Raw genomic sequence first — 23,989 nt, forward strand, 5'->3', positions numbered from 1 at the left:
ATTAAATATCTGCATTTTTATTCTGTAATTGTTTTGAATTTATTCATGTAAGTCTTCTGCTTACTAAGTTTGGCAATATCTCCAAAGTATCTGTTAAGAAATGAAGGACATAGCTTTGTTTCCATTACAAAGTCTTAATTATGCAGCTACTCTAAAACTATAGTGGGTGTGCAAGCTTTGCTCTAATTTTAATTATTCTTAAGAGCTGTAAACACAGAACCATTTGCTGTGCAGCACAGGAACATTCTATACTGAGAGCCATACATATGTTACTCCAATAACATATTCAACATCACAGCACTTCTTCACAGAAGTTAGCCACAGTTTATTGAACAGAATTTGCTATGTCATTCACCCCACATGGGGCATAAATCTCCTCACCTATGAGGAACTCTTAGAGCTTTCCCTCTCATTCATGACTTAACTGTGCAAACAAGTCACTTCAGGGTTTTAAGAATGGGAATCATGAATTCTGTTTACTTACTCCCAATCTCCCATGAATAAGTAAAATAATTAGGACTTGACCCTTCCAATTAGTAAACTGAAGGTAATTCACAATATTAAAGCCTGCTCTATGCTGTGAACTTGTGCTAATGTATTTCTAATGCTGAATCTATTGATGCAATAAAGTCTTCTAAATATATCGTATCACAGTGTCATGAAACTTAACATCCAGTTTTTTTTAACTTGAAATCCATGTGTGCTAGAAGACAGAAGACTCCCACTGGTTGGTTTATTGGGAACCTTGTGGACTAGGAAGATATAAGATGCAGAAGGATGAGTATTACCTTAGCTGGAACTTGAGGAGACCACTGGGCAATGTTACTCTTGGATGGATCAGGGACAATAGGCCAGATATGCTTTTTAATTCTGTAAAGGATTAAAAACAGAATAAAATTGCAAGATGCACTCCCCAAATTCCTAAGTTGATAGGAAGTACTGCATAATCCAGGACACCACTCCCTTACATAGGAATTTTGCAAGAGTATTTATTTCCAAATAGGAATGCTTCCTGCACTTCTTTACATCTTTGTAGAAAGCTGTACTACTTAGCCAAACACAGCATTGTACTTACAACTCTTCCACACATCAGACGTAGCCATCCAACACAAGGCAAATCAACCAATGGTAACTGTTAGTGAGGGATTTTCAAATTTACAGCACTCTAGAATCGACAGCAATTATTTAGGTAAAGTCTATGATGCATGTCAGTATAAAAATACACTGTTGCTTCTTGAAGATAACTATCACAGCTGTCAAAATCTAAGCCAACTTCACAGATAAAAATAAAGTGAAAATATTTGAAGAAAAACTTGCTTGGTCTTTTCTAACTCTGAACTCTTAAGAATGTAGTAACTGTTACTTAACAATAGAAGTTTCTGTAGATAAATCACATCCAACCAAACTAACTTTGAAACTGATACATCTATCCTGCTTTTTACAAAGAGGCTCCAACACCAGATCCTCTGTAGAAGAACTGTGAAGAAGGCTGCAAGATGGGCTTTTCAACTGATGTCCATTAAGAACTGATTTTAGGAGCAGCAGGGAGGTCAGAAGGAAAAGGGCACAAAATAATGTCTTTAATCAGAAAGAAAAGATAGTTGACTGCAGGGGGGGGGTGGACATGGGAGAGGTGCTACTCCTTGCCAGGGAAAACACTTCAGCAATACGCTCTCAGCTAAAGCCACACAAGAGCTCTGGCATAGAGGGAACAGGAGGAGGCAGGATGTTTCCCAGCAGACAGTGAATAGGCACAGAGTTTGACTGAAGTTATGGAAGTTAAGTAAGATGTTAGCCTAATTTTTTTGGCTGCGAAGTGTCGAGTTTGCTAACACTAATTAAATAGCTCAAATACAGCCAGAAAAGAGATCTTCTGTGCTTCACAAACTAGGGACCATCATTTCATGCTCATATGATGACTTAGAAAACAACACAGACAGTATGTCCCAATCAAAACCCAACAGACCTAATCCTGACCAAGTCTAACAAGAAAAGCAGGAATTTCCTTGCAGGATTGAGTCACGGAACATTTAGTTTGAGTGCTACTCCTTAACAGCAAGAAATTAGTATCAGAAGATGCCCTGATTTTTCAAGGAAAACACAAAAATGTTTATCAGCAATCAATGTATGCATGTTTTACCTTCTTTTTCTGATCTAACTGCAGAATATTTACTTGTTTGTATTGAATTATTGCCACCTCTGTTATGCCCAGAAATATCAGAAGTATAAGAGAAAGACTACATTTATACTTACAAGTCACGTTTGTTGAAGCAGAACAAAACTCCAAGGAGCACAATCAACAGGAATGCTAGACACACAGGTACAACTATGGCTTCAATTTCTCCTTTTCCTGAAGAAAGTGAAGAGAAGCAGTTATAGCCCACTTTGGCTTTTAAGGAACTCAGCAGCAGCATACATTCCCAAAGTGACAGGGAGAATCTGAAACTGAACACACCCACAGGGCTCAGTCTTAAGCTTCACCTTCAGAAGAACCCTTTCACCATATGAAGACAGCCTGTTGGTGAAAACATGAAAAGCTCTGTCCCAACAATCTAATGCCTTGCACCAACAAAAACCACACGTTGCTTTAGAAGCTGTAATACTGATGGAGCAAGTAATTTTACAGTTTGAACAGATATGACAGTAACATCTATGTGAATTAATCTGTGGTCCAGATGTTTCAGTGCCCTCCTGGCTGCCATAACACATCGTGGTCAAGTAAGTAATATAAGCAAAGTCACTAGTCATCCATCAGTTTATCCTGTACACGAAAATATCCTCTGCCTGCACTTAAGGCTGCATTACTGTTATGTATTCCTTCCAATGCTACACACATTAAGTAAACCTTACAGAATGCTTAGAGAAGAGCAACACTATCCAGAAAAACAACACCACCAAACCCACTGAAGAAGTGCTTTCCACACCTAAGTTTGGTTAATGTTTTTGCTCTTACCATTGCAAATAGGAAACACTCTTTAAAGCTGAACATACAATAAATTTAACTCTTCAAAATGAGTCTCGGTAGAGAACTGTAGCAAACGTTAATAGTGATATGAATGAGAACGTGGAACCTGAGGAAGGGCTGTAAGAATGGCATGTGCTGACTGGCACCTAGATTAGCATATCAAGATCCCAGCACACCTCTGCAGCTTCTCATGACACCCATGTATCAGGGTAATAAAGGCCAACCTACTTTCAGATTAAAACAAAGACTCTGGAATCTTTAAGACCATGGTAGGAGCCATCAGACACCAGAGGAGAAGACAAGGGCACTGAGTAAATCCCAACAACTCACGCAAAGTTGGGGCAAAAGAATACTTTAACCTAAAGTATACACAAAACACATCCCAAACCAGCATGTTTGCCAACATAAAAGAGCAATCCAGGGGACCTGCAGAGGACAGCTTGTCCTCTGTACCATCAGAAGAAATCCTGGCTAAACTACCTCTTTGTGATTGAGTACTAGATAGGCTACCTGGATATCACACACCTTGTGAGTATGACTGTGACTGAAACTTTTTTCTTTTAAATTAAATCACCTTCCCCTCCTATCAGATCTTGCACGCAGCCTTACTATACTGTTGCAACATTACTTCTCTGCCTTACCAAACTTTTGTGTAGTAAATGTAAAATCGGGACCACTCCTGCCTCCTTCATCTGTGTATGCCATCATCCGCACTGTATACAGTGTGTCACTGGTTAGAGAAGAAAGGGTATACTCTGTCTTGGAAGGATCCACTGTCACAGCTAAAGAGAAGAAAAAATTTATACTACTTTTCCATACAATTTATTCGATCTCCACAAACACAATAGCATTAGGACATCACATCTTCAGGTGTACAAGATAGTTTTAGTAGAACGCATGGCTGTGTGGAAAATAGAGCTGACAGGAAGACTAAACTTGTACAAGAAATGCTGAGATTCATTTGCTTCTGCTCAAGTGTTTGAATTTAGTCTCTTTCTTGACAGAATTTATGTGCTAATTTCCTGTGTGGGTTTTTTTTTTCCCTCAGAGCATAGCTACCAACTAAACTAGTAGTGAAGCTGAAGCTTAAAGCTCTCCAATAAGCAGAATATGTGGCTAACTAGAAATAGTTAGTCACTAACTAAAAAAACCATAGTTAACTAGAAACAACAAGAAGTAGGCTAGGCATAAGTAAACGGCCCTTTCAATTTAAGCAAATCTAAAGAGTAAAAGCTTTTGATAGTGCTAGCTCCCAGTCTTATGCCTGCAAGTCATACACACTACTGAGAACTAAAATGCACTTCAAACAATATGTTTTACATCAGTAATGCATTGATCTAGAGCTCCAGGAGGATTACCCCCCCCACACTTTTTTTTAAGGCTTTATCATAGTTGAATGCACTTAACTCCTTTACAGCTTGAATGGTCTAGTTTCATCTTGCAACACCACCATCTCATCCTGTATTTAGATAGAAAGATGGGAGCACAATACCCACAAATCAGCTTTCAGAAACTAAACTCAGTGCCCTGCTACACACAGACTGAATGTTCTGAATTCCTTATTAGTGACTGTTCTGTTCAGTATGGAGGAGAGCTACGCCTCAAACATCAGCTTTATGTCATCAGAACAGACTATCAGCCACACTTGATTCTCTATCTTTTTTTCAGGAACATGTATTAGGAAGGAGACAGATGGAATACTTCAATGCCACAAAACACCGCTCTGCATTCTGTTACCTGTTTCATTTCCATCAATAGTTTTGTAAAATATGGTGTAACTTCTGATAAATCCATTTTGTTCATCCACTGTGAGATGGTTCCATGTCAGAACAGCTTCAGCTTTTCCTACTTTTTTTGTCTGAATGGTTGGTCCTTTTGAAGGACCTGTAATGGGAGATGAAGATTAGTTTCTGTTGGTCACCTTCACATCCACAGAACCAGTGTACTAATGAGCACCAAGTTGCTCCTGCATAAAAACTTCAATGAAATAGCTAGACTAACTCCTCTGCAAAGTATTATTTTCAGACAACATAGCAAATCCAAAGGTGTTTTAAAAGAGGAACCTCCAGGAAAAAAAGATATGAAAAACAGTAATCAGCAGATCATGTGAAATCATCATCTGAAGTTAATCAGTCTTGGCTTTATACTTGGAATTTAAAATAAATCAGTATGGAAATATTAGTATACCAATAAAATAACAAACTCAAGCCAAATTATCTGATAAAGGTTGGAAAAAGGGAAGGAGTCAGCCACAGATGTCTGTTTGTCATGGTTTAACCCCAGCCAGCAACTAAGCACCACGCAGCTGCTGACTCACTCCCCGCCACCCAGTGATGGGGGAGAAAATCAGGAAAATAAGTAAAACTCATGGGTTGAGATAAGAATGCTTTAGTAGAACAGAAAAGAAACTAATAACGATAATGATAACACTAATAAAATGACAACAGCAATAATAAAAGGATTGGAATGTACAAATGACACGCAGTGCAATTGCTCACCACCCGCTGATTGACACCCAGCTAGTCCCCCGAGTAGTGATCCCCTGCCCCCCCAGTTCCTAAACTAGATGTGACGTCCCATGGTATGGAATACACCGTTGGCCAGTTTGGGTCAGCTGCCCTGGCTCTGTCCTGTGCCAACTTCTTGTGCCCCTCCAGCTTTCTCACTGGCTGGCCATGAGAAGCTGAAAAATCCTTGACTTTAGTCTAAACACTACTTAGCAACAACTGAGAACATCAGTGTTACCAACTTTCTTCACATACTGAACTCAAAACATAGCACTGTACCAGCTACTAGGAAGACAATTAACTCTATCCCAGCTGAAACCAGGACACTTAAATACTGTAAAGAAGCAGAATGGATGTTAATAGAAGGGACAAGATCAATTACATCAGATGACCCTCAAGTGGAAGATCATTTTTCATTACATAGTCCACATTAAAGCAAAGGTCTCATTATTTTTAGTCAAGAAAGTCAGTTTACGTGCTCCAAGATAACCATTTTGTACTTACGATCCTGCTGAAGATAAGCCTTCACAGACTGTCCACTTCCTTGACCATCAGCATACAGAGGGTAAACAGTTATCAAGTAACACTTGAACGGCTTTATATCACCTAATAAAGGAAATTTAAAATGTTTCACAGACAGTCAAATTCTTCACCATCCTCATTTACTTCAGATACAGGGTTCTGGATTTTGGCTGTTTTATTAAATGCACTCATATCTAATGCAGCTGACTTTCTAGAGCTCATTGATACACTGCTCCAAATTATTAACTAAAGGAACAATACAATGGCTCACATTCAAATGTTAAATTTAATAAACGGACTTCACAAAAGTTCATCCCTCCCTTTGAGAATACTTACTAGGTTTTTAGAGTGTTCTACAAAGTATTTGTAGACTTATGAGCTAAATACCTTTTAAATATGTTCCTTGAATATTTCCTGGTTCGTTCTGCCATTCTATAGTGCAGTCTGAGCTGTTGGACACCAGACACCATTCGATCACATATTTAAGAACATAACTGTTAGGAGCAGTCCACCCTACCCACAACTTGCCATCTTTAGGTAGTGTTCTAACATTCTTCACAGGAGCTGTGATGCAAGAAAACAGAATAGTGGTAAATACTGACAGTTCTTCCACTAGATATTCATAACAATAGCTATTTTGTCAAATGTGGATACTTCTGTGTTATTGTAATGGTGACAATTTGACAGAACCTAAGTAAATGTAAAAGCTATCTTCTGAAATTTGGAAGCTTACATCTGAATCTTTATATCAGAGATCCAAAATAAGCAGTATTAAGCTACTTGAAAACTGGAAATTAGCCTCACAGTAAGTTGCCTTATTGCACAGTAAAGAGATACTATGTTTCTTCCGAAAGAAAGGGTCTATTTCAGAGACAAATCAAACCTTGAGACACTTCTAAATTCCCATTCTAATGCTCATCCTCATGTACCTTACCAAATGCTTCTCACTGCAATGCTACTCTGTTTGAAACATACCCTTAATTAGTTTACCTAACAGTTTTAGAACCTGTGGCTCCCCCTTGGTGTTTACACTAAAAGCAGCATCTGCCTATATACTTATTTTTTGCTTCCTGTCCTGCTAGTGTTCGGATTGTCTAAGAGGAGGCTGGAAGTAAGGAGAAACCAGCCTGTAGTTACTACTACTGCACAGTGAAAGGAACTTAAAAAGGAACATGAACAGTAGGGAAACAGGGGAAGCAGATAAGGCAGCTGGGCAAGATGCTGGAACTGTGGGAGAGACAGGGACAAGAGAAGAAAGGGGTGGGGGGAAGATCAGAAAGCAGAAGGGAGAGCAATGGTGAGATAGTATATACATGAAGTAAAGGATGCTTGCTTCCCCAACCCTCTGATTTTTTAATAAGAAAACAAAAATGCCCACTATACTAAGAAAAGAAACAACAGGGAATATAGTGCACAGTAGGTCTAAGGATCAAAAAGAACAGCAAAATAGCACACATAACTTCAAATGAGGCTGTGGGTATATAAACCTTCCCTAGTATACACGGGAATATATATCCATGTTCCCTAATATACAAGTGGTGGCATAATTTTAAAGCGTTAAGACTGCAGATACATTCAGTAATACTTTAATTATGTGTCCATGTAAATGGTATCATTTTACAACACTGAAGATTTCTTACAACAAAAGTGATGCAGATGCATTTGACACAGACATTACTAGGACACTAACCTTTTGTATTACTTGCTGGGATAAGTAAAACTGATGGAGGGGATGCCCCAACTCTGTTACGGGCAATCACAGTCACTTCATAAGTTCCATTTGGCAGCTTTAATGTAAGGTTGGTGGTACTGACATTGTATTTCTCTGGCGGACTGGAGAGAGATGATTTAGCTCTGACAGTCACTTCATACTGCAAGATTACTCCACTGGCTTCAGATGGCTCCAATGCCTGTTAGAAACACATCTTTGATTATACTGGGAATGAACAAATGTGACCTAACTTTTATTGTCTTTGATGTGTAATTTAAAATCAGAGTGCAAGACAAATAGCTGTATATTCAAGGAAAGCACAAATAACCTGTGTTCATTTCTAGAAAGCAGTAACTTCCAGAATGATTTCTGGTTTAAATCCTCTTTTTCTTGGCTCACAATCCTACCTAATAGTTTAATAAAAGCTATTCAGTAAAGACTGCAGAACATGTGTTGATACAACTGCCATTTCATGTGACTTTACAACATAATGACATAAAAGGAATCTCACATCTTAAGCTGCGAACCTGAATTCAAAACAGCCTGAGTAGTTCTCTTATTACACGTGGTAAAATACTTGTTTCTGTTATCTAATAACACAGAAAAATAGTATGTACTGTATAAAAGTATTAGTTTTCAGATAACTTAGGAGAAAACTGTTGAAACTGTAAAGTAGCACCAGTTCTCCAGTTTTAAGCTAAATAATGTCAGAAGTGGCATGTGGCATACGAATTACATCAGAAAATGATGCCATATCAATATACATGTAACTTCACACAAGCCACCTAGTAATAGGGAAAAAGTAATAATAAAGAGACAGCTAGATCAAATGCGTCAGAGTTCATGGACCAAAAGAAAGCAGGAGATGGGGACTGACCATAAATGCATTCACTTTCTCAGCTTTGGACTAATCAGCCAACAAGACACAGCAGCCTACTGCATGCAAATGTACAGTGCTGTATTTAATAAGTTTGGCCTCTGGAATGCCTCTAGGCTTAATGGATTTTGCAGCTGGAGTATCCCCATCCAGACAGTGTTACCAGTTTTAGGATACAGCAGGAGGCATAACATGAAGGTTTACTTTGCTCAAGTGAAAGTTTCCAATTCCACAGACTCCTTAGGACAGCAAGTCAGGAATCTGGAAGTGGATTCTGTATACTCTGGATCACAGATGTGTGTCAGTTAACTGATGGCCTTTACATCTATGCTGTTATTATAATAATACTGAAGTCACTTCTTGTATCAATAAAACCTGTATTATCCCAGCTATCTACTCAAGTTTGTCAAGGTAAATTTTGCCACTTAAAAACTCATGTTTTTAAAAGAATGCTCAATTCCTGCAGTTTATAATGTTGCTTTACCTTCCACATCAGATGCACAGTCCAGGAAGCTGGTGAGCTAGATGCATCAATGATCCTCCATATGGCTGGTCCTTTAGATGGTTCTGATGAAAGAAGCAATGCTTAATAGTAGAAATATTTTTATTTAGTCTGTTTGAATTAATCCTTTGACTATCATTAGAAGGTTATGCCCCCTCCTTTTTTTTTTCTAAAATAAAAACATATACCAAAAGCGTTTCTTTAGTTCCTCAAATCAAGTAATGCTTGGTATATTACACGGAACACCTGCATGGAAAGACTTCCTGAAGGGATGAGCAAAACACCAGTTCTGCTCTAAGTGTACAGTACCAAAATAACTGAGAGTCACCATGCTGAGCTTCTGCCACAATGGGCTGAAGATGACAGTGCTGAGTGAGGCATGACCAAACCTACACCATGCAGCCTGTGTTCAGAGGCACAGCCCTGAATACCTGTATGCTGCAAATCTTGCTATGGTCTGTAACTCCAACACTCTCCCTACCACCCCAATATCAAGTCACCTAAAAAAGGAGAGTGCAGGAAAGTTAAAAAAGAGACAGATTTCTCCTGCCAGAATTCCCCGAGTTTCCTATATCCTTTATGCTAAAAAAGGGTAACAGAACTGCAGTACCTTTGTATAATACTACAATACTTTCTGGTGTCAGTACTGTAAGAAAATTTGAGTGATGTTTCCACTACAAATTTCACTTCAAAGTAAAATTAATCAATCTATTACAGTGCATAAAGCAATAAAAAGTGGCCAATCCTTTGTTAGGGCCTTAGCCCTAACAGAAAGATGATCTTAAAATGAACTTACATTTATAATCTTGCTAGTCTGTATTTTCTCTGGGAGTTTTTATTGCATTTTTAAATATAATCAGTATGAGTTTTTGGCTGTTTTACCTCCAAAACCCAGTATCAATTCTATAGTGTGCCTCTTATCTCTTATGCTTTACATCAAGAGGGAAGGAGAACTGCGAGCTGAGGCAAAGGGAGCTTGCTCTTAACAATCTTGTTTGAGTACTCTGATTTGATTAATGTGAAACAGAAGCAATTATACATCTTGCCTGATATAGATCATGAATGCACCATGATCTGCCTTATGTTCATTTCCACCATAACACCTTTGTTCTGAGGCTAAAATAAAGCCTGGGTACTTAATCACTAATAGCAGTATTTTTGCAAAGCCAGTCACCACAGCAGAACAGCAAGGCAGTCTAAATACATAGGCAGTCCTGAAATCCTCATTGCTCAGGTTGAGACAGTAACCACAGAAAACAAAACCATACTGTCCTTAGGAGTTGAAAAGTGACTGGAATATTGAAAGAATATTTGACAGTATTTCCCCCAGAGAAAGTAGATTTTGCATAGAGCTGAAGCAATGCCACTATGTACACATAAATTCCATTTTGTTTAAACAGGTAGGGTATATACTGTAATCTTTTTCTTACTTCTCCAATATAAGATGACATGTGAATTCAGTCCAAACTCATTACTGGGAGCTCAGTTAGGATTAATAAGGAAGGATTTATGATTCAGTGCAGTTAGTTAAGCTCCAAGCACAAAGTGGTGTTTTGACAATGAAACTTGCATTGGTTTAACTCTGTTTAAACACATGCACTGAAATGCTGTGCTAAATAAGACTGCTTAAGAGGGTGCCTTGGAAGGCACTAAGGAACAGATAGGATACTACAGAAAGGAGACCAGGAAGAACACAAGCAGGAAAGGCTAAAGCACATTTAAAAAAAAAAAAAAATCAGGCTAACTTAGAAGCTAAGCAGATATCACAAAGTATTTGTAGCAGTCAGAGGGAAGAATAGAGTCCCTGCTGGGTATCAAGCACACAACCAGAAGGTCCATTCACTGGCTCCATATGGGGTAGGACAAGTACAGGCCAGAAACAAAGCCAGTCTTCCAGGCTATCAAAGTAGAAATTAAATGGAAATGGGACAAAGCTCAAGTATTTTCACTCCTCATAACACTAGAATTGAAAGAGAAGAGTTTCTAACTGGTAATAACCGAGGTCCTGGAAAAACAAGACAAAATCCCCACATCATTTAAGTCTCTTTAAAGTCAGAAATCAGCAAGTGATTCCCAATGCTGCTGCTACTGATGATTCAGGAAGAAACCAAAAAAGCTTTTAAAATCAAATCCCTGTAAGGGTGATTTACTAATTTTAGAATCCCCAGAAATCAGAGTGCATGTTATTGTAACATACACAGCTATGCAGCAAACCTGGTCTGCTGGATATAAAGACCCTTGGCTACAGCCACTATTTGGAGGTAAAAAGTAGATGTTTCCTGATAAGGATTAGGTATTAAAACAATTGCCAAAGACTTCAAAATTGCCAGAATGCTTGCATTAGTCTTCAGCACCATGGTTGCATATTTGTGCCTTTGCATTTAAGGATTCTGTTGAAATTTCACTTGATAGTTACAGTACTTAACACTTGGAAACATAATCAAGTGGAAATATAGAAGTATACCTTTCTGAATATAGTAGCGGTAAATACACCCATACCTTGGTAGCTTGCTACTGAGACAAACACCAAATCTTTCGAATGCAGCAGGCAAGCAGATATAGAATCTTCTGAGATACAGGTCTAACAGTCTCAGACAAAGCACAACATCTAAAAAGTCGGTTTTATAATTTGATTGAGGGCAATAATAATGGCATAAGTAACTTAAGTGTCTCCTGTCTGCTTGTTTCATTTGCAATAGGCAACTGTACAGTAAAAATCGATTAACAACATTTTGGTACAGGTTTTGCCAAAATTGCAACCTGAAGTCCCTTGTTTGAGCCTGACACTTGGTAGAAAAAGGATCAGGGAACTATGGACCTCATGAGCTCCTTTCCAACTTAAGTTATCCCACTACCCTATAAATTTGCAACTGTATCTAGGCATTTGCAAGAGGTGACCACACCTCTGAAGTTCTCTGTAAGCAAATTCAGAATAGGAAATTATTTTACTGTCAACTTATAGCTACAATAGCAAACTGATAAACAAGCAATGCAGAAAAAGTGCGACTATCTTGTTATCATTAGGAGGCATAGCTACAACAATTTGTTAAAATGCTGTTCTACCAGCAGAAGACAGACTGTATTTACATTTGCAGTGTATCACAACTAACAGCACAGGTATTCCTCAACAGCTTACTGCACACTGAAATTAGTTCCTTACCTTTAGCAAGAAGCAAGACACTAATGTAGGGTGTTCTGATACCAGTAGAGGTTCAGAGTCAAGAAGATACCAGTTAGTACCTCTCAAGCATCTATTAAAGATGTTAAATTAGTTCCAGTTCAGTCTAAGGGTACTATTCAGATGAATGACAAAAGGAAAATAGACCACAGAAAGTTATACATCAAAGCCTGGGGCTTTTATTTGGAGAGCAAATTAAAGGGCCAAATGCATAGGTCTAGGTTGTGTTTGTATACACTGCATGTATTTTTGTTCTGTTAATGGAAAATTTAAGAATCCACTATCTGAGAACAGGATTTTTCATACTGTAACAAATGCATGGGTATGATTTTAATGTCAGTTTTCCAATAATTACTGCTCAGTTATTGTGCAACTTTATTTTGTATGGGTTTATAGCTGCTGCAGCAATTGCTAAGTCATGAAATGCTGCAAAACAAAAACAGCCAAAAAAAAAATGTGCTGTGAAGTATATTAATTCATAACACAGTGAGTTGTAGTTACTTTAATGTCACAGCACATTTCAAGCAATACATGTGTTCATGAGCAACTGGAAGCAATCAATGAAGTTAAAAAACATGCCGTGGAATGGAATGGACACAGATCTTAGAAGAGACCGAGTGCAGTAACAGCCACAGTGCCACTGTCCCAAAGGAATATGAAGGAGTCCAGGGCAACACAGCACACCTGCAGAACATACAGTTCAATGGAAACAGACAATGCCATAACAGCTGACTGGAACATCAGAAGGAGTTCAAAGGCCAGTCAAGTTGATGAGCTTGCTGTAGTGTGAACAGATTTGGCACATGGCAGCAACTTTGCCATGCTGAGGATTTGCTCCACAAAGCAGCGAAGGCTGACACTTGACTGAGGCTCTTCAGCAGTAATTTTTCCCCAGGGCTGTGAACCTAAATCTTAACCTAGTGGTTTGCTATCTTTTGCATATTGTTAAGTAGTAATTGGTTTATACTTTGAAGTTGTATATATCCTGCTTGCAAAGTCCTTTTGTGCAAGACTAAACATGATCCAAATACTGCCCCCAACAAGCTGATGGTAAAAGTTTTCCTCATTACATCACGATAGCAGTAATTCAGCATTCACCTCTATGGCAAAGGGACAGGATATTACAAGTCCAGATTTATAAGATGACAACTCCAATGATTATGTCATCAAGATAGAAAATTGTAAGGAAACAGTGACTTTTGTGATTAAATACAGCTAAAATAAAACCATTTTTCACAGAGACTCAACCTTGCTTGAAGTCAGCAGTTAACAGATGGCAATCTCTTTCTTATGCCTCCCACAGTGACAACTGGATCAGCGATAAGCAGCAAGACTCTTGATTACTGTGTGCAGAATATTGTAAACAAGTGGGTACAAGACAGTGCAAAGGCAGCTGCGACAAGCAAGAAAGTGTTGTAGATGCAGGACACCTTGGGAAAAGTTAAGAGTAAACCAGAGTGTTTAGATGCTTTAGTGCATAAAAGGCTAAACTTCCCATATGACATTATTTCATATTATGGCTTCACTAAATTTGTGAAGAACTCTATGTACGCTGTATGATTAAAATCTTCTGTTTCATACTTATTGATGCTTGTTCACCTATGACTTTATCTAACGGTCTCCTAAACACTGAGTTGTTCACAAACTAAGGCAGTCTGTCTACCAAAAAAAAAAAATCCTTTCACACAGGCAGACTAGCTTTATGCTCCTTTGCATGCATGGTTCAAGTTGGTCAGTACTGAAAGTAACTCAGGAGAGCCTTGTTGCATGTATAATCAAACAGCTCAAGCGAGGATACACGATTCAGCTGGCTATTGCCAAATTGCTGAGCACTCACACATTTTGAAAGTCAGTGACCTACTTTCATATATTACTTACTATCTTCAGTTGTGACCCCAGTTTTTTCTTCACTCCAGTCACTCCAGTAGCCCACCCCATCTTCCTTCATGCAACGAATTGAAAAGACATACTCTGTGTAGGGTCTGAGCCCTTGAACACTGAACGAAGTTCTTGGTGAAGCTGTATCTTCAGGAGGAACCTATAAATGGAAGAAAGATTTGAGAGGCATTGATCAAAAACTGTAAAGCTGAGTTTTGTGCTACTACAGCTCCCATCCAAGAGGGCTTCCTACAGCATACACACCCAGTACAAACAACATAGTTTTTCTCACCTATTTCCAAAAGCTTGAATTCTCAACCATGGTTTTGTAAGGGACCAGGTTTGTGTATATTTACCAGATACAATACAATACATACACTACAATAGGTAAGCAGCTATCTCAGGACAGTGTTTTCTAATTAGTTCATGTCTACTTCTCTGTCCCTCCTATATAATTCCTCTACTTACTGATCTACAATATCCCCCCTCACATTTCAGAACTTTGCTAGGTTATCTGCTTGATTGTTGATTGTAAAATACCTGTGCTAGAAACCTCCTATAAAGCTAGAGAATCCACGATTATTGCTTCCACTGATACACAACAGTGTTTCTTAACTGACATTGGAAATAGTTTGTTTTAGAGTAGTTTATACTTTTGCTAATAAATGACTTTATTTTCATAAGCTCTTTCCTCTATCTTAGATTAGCAACTGAATGCCAGAAAATATTCTTATTGTATATGTACAGAAACAGATGTGTGATATAGATAATAGATATATGTAGGTCACACATACTGACTCATCCCACATTATTCCACTTGCAGTTAAAGGGTTTTTTATAGTGAACGACCCTGCAAGAGAAATGACTGCAGATTATATGTCCACACATGCAGGACACTCAAAAGGTTAATCCTAAGTGTAAACAACTGTCAAAGTAGTAAAATTTTACCACAGCTACACAAGCTCAGTTGTTTTAAAAATTACTATTTCAATGGTCTTGTGCATATGTTAAAAGGGCAAGACAAATTAAAATGACTTATAGGACAACATGTCAATAGATCCTGGAGTTGCAGAATAAGCTGTGCAGGGCAGTGCTCTTTAAAATACCAGTACAGGTGACCTTAATAATTAATGTCTGCATCTAACACTTGAAACGTTCCTCCAAAGGATCACATTACATTAGTCACAAGTAGCTGTGTTATGCTACCTGCTTCAAACACCATATTTTGGTTAAGTCAGAAGCAGTCTTCCTTCCAACAAGGCATGAAATTCAGAATACTTTTGGCCATCTGTACTGAAACAAAAATGGGAAGATCTTGATAAGAGTGTTCCTGGAATGGTGCTGCTGTGAGAGAAGGCTTAAAGAAAGGCAGAACTGAGAAACTATTGAAAATATGTCCATAGACTGATGTAGAAGAAAAAAACCCCACAACTCTGGATGATATGAACATATTCAGGTAAGGCATATGCCTTACTCTTTTCCAGTTCCTTGACTGCATCAGGCTTAAGCCATGCATCCAGGACAACCATACTGTATAGAATCATAGAATCATTCAGGTTGGAAAAGACATGTAAGATCAAGTCCAACTGTAAACATAACACTGCCAAGTCCACCACTAAACCATGTCCCTAAGTGCCACATCTACACATCTTTTAAATACCTCCAGGGATGGCGACTCAACCATTTCCTATGGCAGCCTGGTCCAATGCTTGACAACCCTTTCAATGAAGAAATTTTCCTAATATCCAATCTAAACCTCACCTGGCACAACTTGAGGCCATTTTCTCTCATCCTATCACTTATTACCTGGGAGAAGAGACTGACACCCACCTCGCTACAACCTCCTTTCAGGTAGCGGTAGAGAGTGATAAGGTCTCCCCTCAGCCTCCTTTTCTCCAGGCTAAACAACCCCAGTTCCCTCAGCCACTCCTCATAGGACTTGTTCTCTAGACCCTTCACCAGCTTGGTTGCTCTTCTCTGGACACGCTCCAGCACCTCACTCAATGTCTTTCCTGTAGTGAGGGGCCCAAAACTGAACACAGTACTCGAGGTGAGGTCTCATCAGTGCTGAGTACAGGGGGCAATCACTTCCCTAGTCCTGCTGGCCACAGTATTTCTGGTACAAGCCAGGATGCTATTGGGCTTCCTGGCCACCTGGGCACACCGCTGGCTCATATTCAGCCAGCTGTGAACCAACACTCCCTTTTCCACCAGGCAGCTTTCCAGCCACTCTTCCCCAAGCCTGTAGCATTGCATGGGGTTGTTGTGACCCAAGTACGGGTGCAGCAAGTTCAAAAAAGCATCCCAGCACTGTACAGTGTTTGCCCAAGCTTTAAATGATATTTAAATCAGTAGTTTTGCATGTGCATGGGAAGATGAAAGTTCATGAATGTTCTAGATGTTGCACGTACAGAACAAAAAAATTCAGAATAAACATACTGGAACATGATGGGGAAGGACAGCAGAAAAGTCCACAAAGAAAAGACAAGGTCAATGTACTCTAGATTGTGCCCAAAACCCCTAGATCATAGCCTTTATGAACAGGCCAGATAAACTACCTTGGGAGGCGACATAAGGCCTAAGGATGATAAAGCGAATCCTCTGAACTGCAGCAGTGAGGGAACTTTCACAGTTTGACAAATGGCTGGGTCACAGCAGAAGAGTGGCAAGGGACATTAGTGGGATTACCTGCATCCAGTTTGTGTCACCAATGATCCTATAGCGAATATTGAATTTCAGCTTCATCACAGCTATAGAAATCTGATTCTCCCAGGAAAGCTTCAGAACAGTTGGTAGTATTCCTGAGTTGACTGATAAGTTGCGGGGCGACAGAGGTTTAACTAGAAGAGAAGGAGTTAGTCAACTCTACAACTGTAATTTATCATGCCTCTAACAGTTGGTACACTATGTTGTAACACTACTATTAAAGCCTTTCACAAGCTCAAATGGCTGTATTTCACACCAGTTTCTAAAGCAGACTACTCAACAAGAACTTGCTATCTGAACTGTGATCAAATCTCTCACTTTCCCTACCTTTGTCCAGCACAGTTCAAGTTCTAGTCACCAATATTTTGGCAGTGTTAAATTTTTATAGTAAAGAAACATGAACATACCAATTCAGCAATATGCACAGAAGCAGCACTTATGTACTAATAAAGCTTTATTAAGAGGCATATAGTTACCAATCTCAATGGGATCAATAACAAGAGGATCAGATTCAGCCTTCCCAAGAGCATTTGCTGCTTCTACCCAGACCTCCAGGTTAACAAAGAACTGAACATCATCAATCGTACAAGAATTGTTTACATCTTTTGGTATACAGTCAGGAAAGTTCTCTTGTGGCCTAAATAAAAGAAAAAACAGGTACAAAGCAGTAAGTTCAGTTCCTTTAGAGAATCTCTAAGTAAATCAGAGTGATCAGGTTAGCTCATGTCTCCCCTCTGCCATTATCTTTGTAAGCAGAGGCGTGGGAAGAAAAGGTGAAGAGATTACAATGGCTTGTTCAGCCACAAATGCATGTTTGCATTAAAATAGAAACTAGAATAAAATCGTTGACTTCAAGTCACATATTTTCAAAAGCACATGCCATAGTATTGTAATTACAAAGTTGTACAAAACCCTAACTTAACTTAAAAAATAAAGATCAAGAATTGATACATTTAATCAAAAGCACTATGGCTAGTAACTAGAAGCATATTCATGCAGTAAAAGATGTAGTCAGTATTACCTGCATACCCTTCAAGAGTACTGTATTACAGCTACAACACATTATCACTTCTGTTCACCATCTTCTACTACACTAACAGCAGGTAGTTCTAGGGGCATCAGGAGATTTGCAAAGCATTAAGATTTTCTATCTTTCCACACTTTCTACTACACTTGTTACCAAAACAGTTTAGCAGAATGGGGTATATGGAAAGCTGTTGGCAAGTCATTCCTGTTTCCAGAGCAGAGCAACAATTCTGTCCATTTTAAACTACAAGAGACCATTTGAAGAGTTTGAAAAATACTTAAGTTGATTTGCTTTTACAGGAGAAATACTTTTTCCAAAGCTTTCACGTTAGTATTAATTGTGGACAAAAACCATTCTGAGTTCTTCAAAAGTACAGAGTAGATAATACCTGTACAAAATCCAGTCATTATATGCTGGTTTCTCTACTTAGAATCATAGAATAGTTTGGGTTGGAAAGGAACTTTAAAGGTCATCTAGTCCAACCCTCCTGCAATGAGCAGGGACATCTTCTACCTGTTTAGAATGGGATAGAACATTCACCACAGAAAAAAGTGAAATACATAATTTGGGTCCAGCCACCTAATGATTAGGTGTGCTGTACTCACACCACACTACTCATGTATTTGAAGAATGGAAAAATACTAGATAGCTGTTACTCCAAAACAAGTGCAGCAACAAAATTTCAAGTCTGATTTAGAATTACTTTAAATGTGAACTTCTTTAACTCTTCCATTCCACCAAAATAGACAGCAATACTCTAGGAAACTGGATTTTAGTGAAGAACTCTTCCAAAGTATCAAGGAATTTCAAGCCTACAACAAATATTCTTCAAAATTATTTAGATATTCTGTAAAGGACTACTTACCATCTGTATTTCAACCTAAAGTGAGTGTCCAGGAACGTATGCCTGCCAGGGTTCCAGGTACAAGTCATAGGATATCTGAGTTTTGACTTCTGATGCACAATGCAACTTAAGTTCTTGGGCTTCTCTGGGGGCACTGTACAGAAAAAGTTAGCAATAATTAATCTATATACACATTTCAATCCAGTAAGAATCATGCTAAGTGTCCCATCAGAGCAATTTCAGTGAACATCAGAAGTATTTACAGTCAGATTTATTTCTAAAGGAGGGGGCAAAAAGTGCTGGATGCCATCCAGCAATGAAAGTTAAGACGCTTAACAAGCTGCTCTAAGAAACAGTAGGCTGCATGAAGAACAAGCACTTGACAGTAAGGAACAGCACAGAATATTTCTCATTCTTTGAGGCAGAAAACCTGATATCAACAATCTCTCATCTAAATCTATTTTAATTCACACAGAAAAAAAATGTTAATGAGCACGAAGGTGGATTGGCATATGCTGACTTTGCCAATAACCTGAGCTCTAAGGCAACTGTGATAGGTCTATTCTCCCCCACCTGAGCTAGAAAAGAAGGATAATTTAACTGCAAACACCTACAAGAAAGAGAAAGGATCTTCATTAATGCACATTAGTAGTGTCTAAGAAACTTCTTCAGAGTGCAGCTAAACTATTTTCGTCCTTAAAGTGACCGCATACAAAGAGTTTGTTTCTAGCTTTTAAAATGCCACTATTTAAAAGAGTATAATGCACTTGAAGTATCTTATTTCCTTTCAAGCAGAATGTTGTTTTCAACAGAACTTTGCTATGAACCTTACAGTTTTGTTCTTGAATAGCTGCATTCTTCTTAAACCTGTTGCTACTCTCACTGTTCACAGAATTTTCCTTTAATTGACAGTATGAAAATACAGTATCTTTAAACACAAATGCATCTCAAGATCCATATGTGAATTACAGCTGTAGAATGTTATCTGTACTGTCATTCAGTTTATCATCTTAGGATATTGTATCTGTCCTCACCTTTCCATATATTTTGCCTGTCTTTTCTGGTAAAAAATTTACTCTTCAGAATTTGAAATAGGAAAGATTCTTCTTCTGTCAACACACGTTGGAACTCATGCTAGAACCACATTAGTTTAAATGGTGAACTCAAGTCAGCCTTCTGTACACAGACCTTGCAGCAACTGCAATGCCTTTTGCCAACACTAGGAGGCAACATAATTCATCAGCCATTGGAAGACTTATTTTATGAACAGTCCACCAACTAATTAAGAAGCAGTATATTAAGTTATTCATATTACTTTCTCAAAACCTCAGTCTTGTCTCAAAGTGCACTTGTTCAAAATTATGCAAGTGCTATCATGCTTGAACAAAGGAAGTTTATAATCAGTTAAAAGTATTTTCTTATCTATAGTGGCAGAGTAATTCAAATAGTATGTTCTATCCTTAAGGCAGTTCAGGTTAGCTTTAGTGATACAGATGAACTAAATGTTTCTCAGTCCATTAATGAAGAAAACATCAATTTCATGGTGTTATTATGAAAGCAGGACATATGACCTTGTGGTATTTCCTTGAACACTGAACAGAAGCAAGAAGTAAGGAAAAGTTAGTCTATTTCCTAGATCTATTTCAGTTGAATTCACATTTTCTTTTTGTAATTTAAATCTTCCTGCTTCAACATTTTTCTATTGCTTTCTGTTTCCTTCCCATTTCAACAATGAAATACTCCAGAGTATTTTCTATTTTTTGGAAAACTTTATTCTGTGCGTATTTACCAGCTTTGACAGCATGTAATCTGACAATATTTTTATACAGTTATCCAGGAACTGAGGGAATGGAAATGAGCATCTCAAGATATGAACACTTTCCATTGTTTGTATTCTCCTCCCTGTTTCTCAGAAGCAATTTTCTTAAGACCAGAATAAAACGCAAGAAAAATGGTACTTACAGCCTATTGTAACTGTAATTCCATAAATGTTCTGCTCAATCTGTCCATCTGCTAAAATGTTGCATGTCAGAGGAGTAGCTAGTGAAGAAGTGTCATTAAATGTGACACTGGAAACGGTTCTGTTTATTTCACGATACTGTTCTTTAGGTACCACTTTATTTTTAATTTTCCAGATGATTTGATTAGCATAGATATTGCCAAAGTCAAGACAACTCTCATTCAAAATGCATAATGCTGTGAAATTGGAACCAAGGGCCAATACAGGAGACTCTGGGATGATGTGACCACATGACTGTACAAGTCCACCTGAAACTAAAAAGAAAAAGAATTGCATCTTTATTAAAAGCTACAGAGCATTCCATAAGCAATATTGCTGATACAACACTAGTGTAATGTTAAAAATACATGTGTCTAAGCAGCAAATGAATTAGTTACTTGACAGTTATAAAACTGAAATGCATTAGTGGACCACGAAGCAGATTTAAGGGGCAAAACCAGTGTAGTGCTCCCCAGGCTTTGCAAAAGCATTTTACCAAGCAAGAAAGCTCTATTAACAACAGGGGCCTTTACAGAGAGAGTACAGTCAAGGATTGAATGTTTAGTATGTTTCGAAGGAAGAAGGTAATATAGTTGAGGTTAAAAACATATTTTCTATAGAGAAAGTTAACAAAAAATTGGGATAAGTGTGCACTTTTGTTGTGGTGGACTAGTTTTAGAAGAATTGCATGCAAACAGTTGAATACTTGAGTTATCCATTTCAAAAGCTTCAGTGTGTATACTACAAACATATTTAGGAATTATAGTGAACTCTGCACCTTTGACAGGTTTTGGTTTTTTTTTTTTTACATAAAGTAACTTGAACACAACAATAAAACTGTGACTATCACTATAGAGCGACATAAAGAGAAAAGCGTCAAGTGTTAATTAAAGAAGAAATAGGTGACTGAAATACTGCCTTCAATCAACATCCATACATAAACATCTTGAGGATAATCATTTGCTACACAACAGCAGTGGCCCACAGCTGTAACTTGATCACAGAGCCCACTACACTAGTTCACTGGTAGCTTATTGCTTTAACAGCATTTAGACTAAGACATGCTTTCATTTAGATACTATTTGGCATATGTGAAATTAAACTGCAGTTTGCTACAGTGACCAGCTCCAGTAATGTTAGTGGAAGCAAAGCAAACTTCCACTGACCAGTCACTCTTCACCATCTCTGTACACACATGAGTGATGAATAGAAGCAGAAGTGAGTATTGGTTTAACATACATTATTTTACCATAATATTAAGAGCATAGAGTAGGTCTCTCTATCCTAATATACCTTGCTTTCTGCCCCCACCCCGTAAGCATCTAGACAAAAAGCAAGCATGTAGTTCAAGCATCTGATTAAAATAGTTGTACAAGTCTCTTCTGTTTGAGACACAGAAGTCTTACCTTCAAGAGAACAAATATTCAAGAGCAGATACAAGCAATGGGCCACCCAGTTCCACCCAGAAAACATGCTGCACAGAATTCCTGTAACAGAGGCAGATTATTTTTTAGATTTAAACTATTACTCTTCACTTTAGATCACTGTCAAATTCAGATTTGCATTCGATCTATGACAATTTCTCAGGTATGCACATTTACTTTCCTGAAACAGTATCTTCTCCCTCTAGAGAAAGAACTGGCATATTGTTTCCATTTTACTCACTACTATAACAAAATCCAGTATCTACATGAGACAACTGATGCAGTTTAAAGCCTCTTTAGTTACAAATTTGAGAAATGCAACAGCTTAAGGTTTTCATGTCATATATGGAAAGAAATTTCACTGGTACTTCTGTGGGAGGTTCAGTTAGAACAGAGAGCATAACATGGTGGTTCAGGTTTTAAAACAGAACCCTATGAATTTGATTATGGTTACCATACTTACCTAGCTTTCAAGGGCACTGATATAAGTGCTTTGCACAAGGTTCAGAACAACTCACCACAAAAACATGTGTCTCAATCACAAGAGTGACTTAGAATACATTTAAGAATTACGAAGCACACCACTTCCATATCAAGAACTGTTGGACTACTACAGAAAAAGCATTAACTAATTCTTCAAAACCTTACAAGGGAATTTGTAATTCCTCAAAAGTTGGAGAGGTTTTTTTTAACATCTTATGTTCTTTATTTCTGTATTGCAGCAGAGCTCACTTGTTCTCCGTTTTGACAATTCTGCAAAACAGTTTAGAGAAAGTGAAGCATTCACAGAGTAGCTTCCACTCCAGTTGTTTTGAAGTTGCAGTCTCTTCTGAACTTCTCAACCTGCAGTTATAAAGCAGCCCTAAATTACCAAAAGCAAGTGACCATTCCATACTAAGCATATGAACATATTGTTCTTACAGCCAGAAACTAAACATAGAGTTTCTAGGTTTACTAAGATTTGAGATGAGATTGCCTGTAACAATCCTGCTTCTTAAGTTTATTTTCACTGACCTGGCAAAACTTCTTTGGAAACTGGTATTCTGAGCTTTACCCCTATAAAAGGCAACCCACTAAGAAGTTTAATGGAATTCCACAGTATTCCATAAAAAGGAAAATTTAAAAGCTACATTTACTATTATCAAAAGGGAAAAGAAACTGCAATTTATGACCAGAAATACTCCTTTGCTTTGACTGCATGTAGTTTACTTTATAAAAATGACAGAAAGACACAAGGCATTTCATACAGATCAATAAAACTAGACAACACATTTAAGCACCAATGTATCAATACCAAGCTACAACCTCAGCTCCCCCCCCCCTTTTTTTTTTAAACAAATCAAGGTAAGCAGTACAATGTAAAGAAAATATGTATTCACAAGAATTAGAAACCAACAACTAAATGAAAGCCAATCTCAAACCTTTACAGCAGAGTCTCTGTAAGGCTCACCAATGTAGATGTGTTTCAGTTCGGACTAAAATAATAGCCATCAGAATCACTCAGCAGTATCTTTACTTGCATCTATACTTGTGAGTTCATTACTCAAAGCCCACCAAAATTTGCTATATAGAAATTCTGTACTAGAAATACTGCTGATTAGGAGACTTGACAGTTATATTAACAGGCATTTATATTTGTCACTAGAGGCTGTTTTTTTTAATTAAATAATGAGAGTTATTTATAATCAGACTGTAGTTGTATAGAGTTGAGAATCAAAAAGCTATTCTTTTTTTTATGTTACACTCAAGTACTCTCACTGGGCTAGATATGAAAACCATTATAGAGTTTTAAGTGCAATACATGTTTAGATATTATTACAAGCATACAGTAACTAAACCAATTGATTTT

General features: G+C 37.9%; 1 protein-coding gene across 5 annotated transcripts in view; it reads right to left on the bottom strand.

Annotated features, from left to right (window-relative positions):
- The window catches only part of IL6ST (interleukin 6 cytokine family signal transducer), a 36,250-nt gene that overhangs the window by 6,161 nt on the left and 6,100 nt on the right, over nucleotides 1-23,989 (bottom strand). For 2 of the 5 annotated variants that reach the window (XM_069777277.1, XM_069777276.1), the window contains exons 2-15: nucleotides 22,123-22,203; nucleotides 20,680-20,991; nucleotides 18,739-18,871; nucleotides 17,323-17,483; nucleotides 16,829-16,980; nucleotides 14,141-14,300; nucleotides 9,067-9,149; nucleotides 7,685-7,904; nucleotides 6,382-6,558; nucleotides 5,977-6,078; nucleotides 4,703-4,849; nucleotides 3,607-3,747; nucleotides 2,254-2,350; nucleotides 789-870 (exon numbers count right to left, since the gene is read on the bottom strand). In XM_069777277.1, the coding sequence (XP_069633378.1) occupies nucleotides 789-870; nucleotides 2,254-2,350; nucleotides 3,607-3,747; nucleotides 4,703-4,849; nucleotides 5,977-6,078; nucleotides 6,382-6,558; nucleotides 7,685-7,904; nucleotides 9,067-9,149; nucleotides 14,141-14,300; nucleotides 16,829-16,980; nucleotides 17,323-17,483; nucleotides 18,739-18,871; nucleotides 20,680-20,991; nucleotides 22,123-22,189 (2,034 nt within the window). In that variant the 5' untranslated portion in view covers nucleotides 22,190-22,203. Of the gene's footprint in view, nucleotide 1; nucleotides 91-788; nucleotides 871-2,253; nucleotides 2,351-3,606; nucleotides 3,748-4,702; nucleotides 4,850-5,976; nucleotides 6,079-6,381; nucleotides 6,559-7,684; nucleotides 7,905-9,066; nucleotides 9,150-12,278; nucleotides 13,363-14,140; nucleotides 14,301-16,828; nucleotides 16,981-17,322; nucleotides 17,484-18,738; nucleotides 18,872-20,679; nucleotides 20,992-22,122; nucleotides 22,204-22,788; nucleotides 22,923-23,989 lie in introns of those variants that run through there. The other 3 variants (XM_069777278.1, XM_069777279.1, XM_069777280.1) reach the window with 3 other exon arrangements.

Source organism: Haliaeetus albicilla, chromosome Z (assembly GCF_947461875.1).
Source record: "Haliaeetus albicilla chromosome Z, bHalAlb1.1, whole genome shotgun sequence".
Taxonomy (NCBI): Eukaryota; Metazoa; Chordata; class Aves; order Accipitriformes; family Accipitridae; genus Haliaeetus; species Haliaeetus albicilla.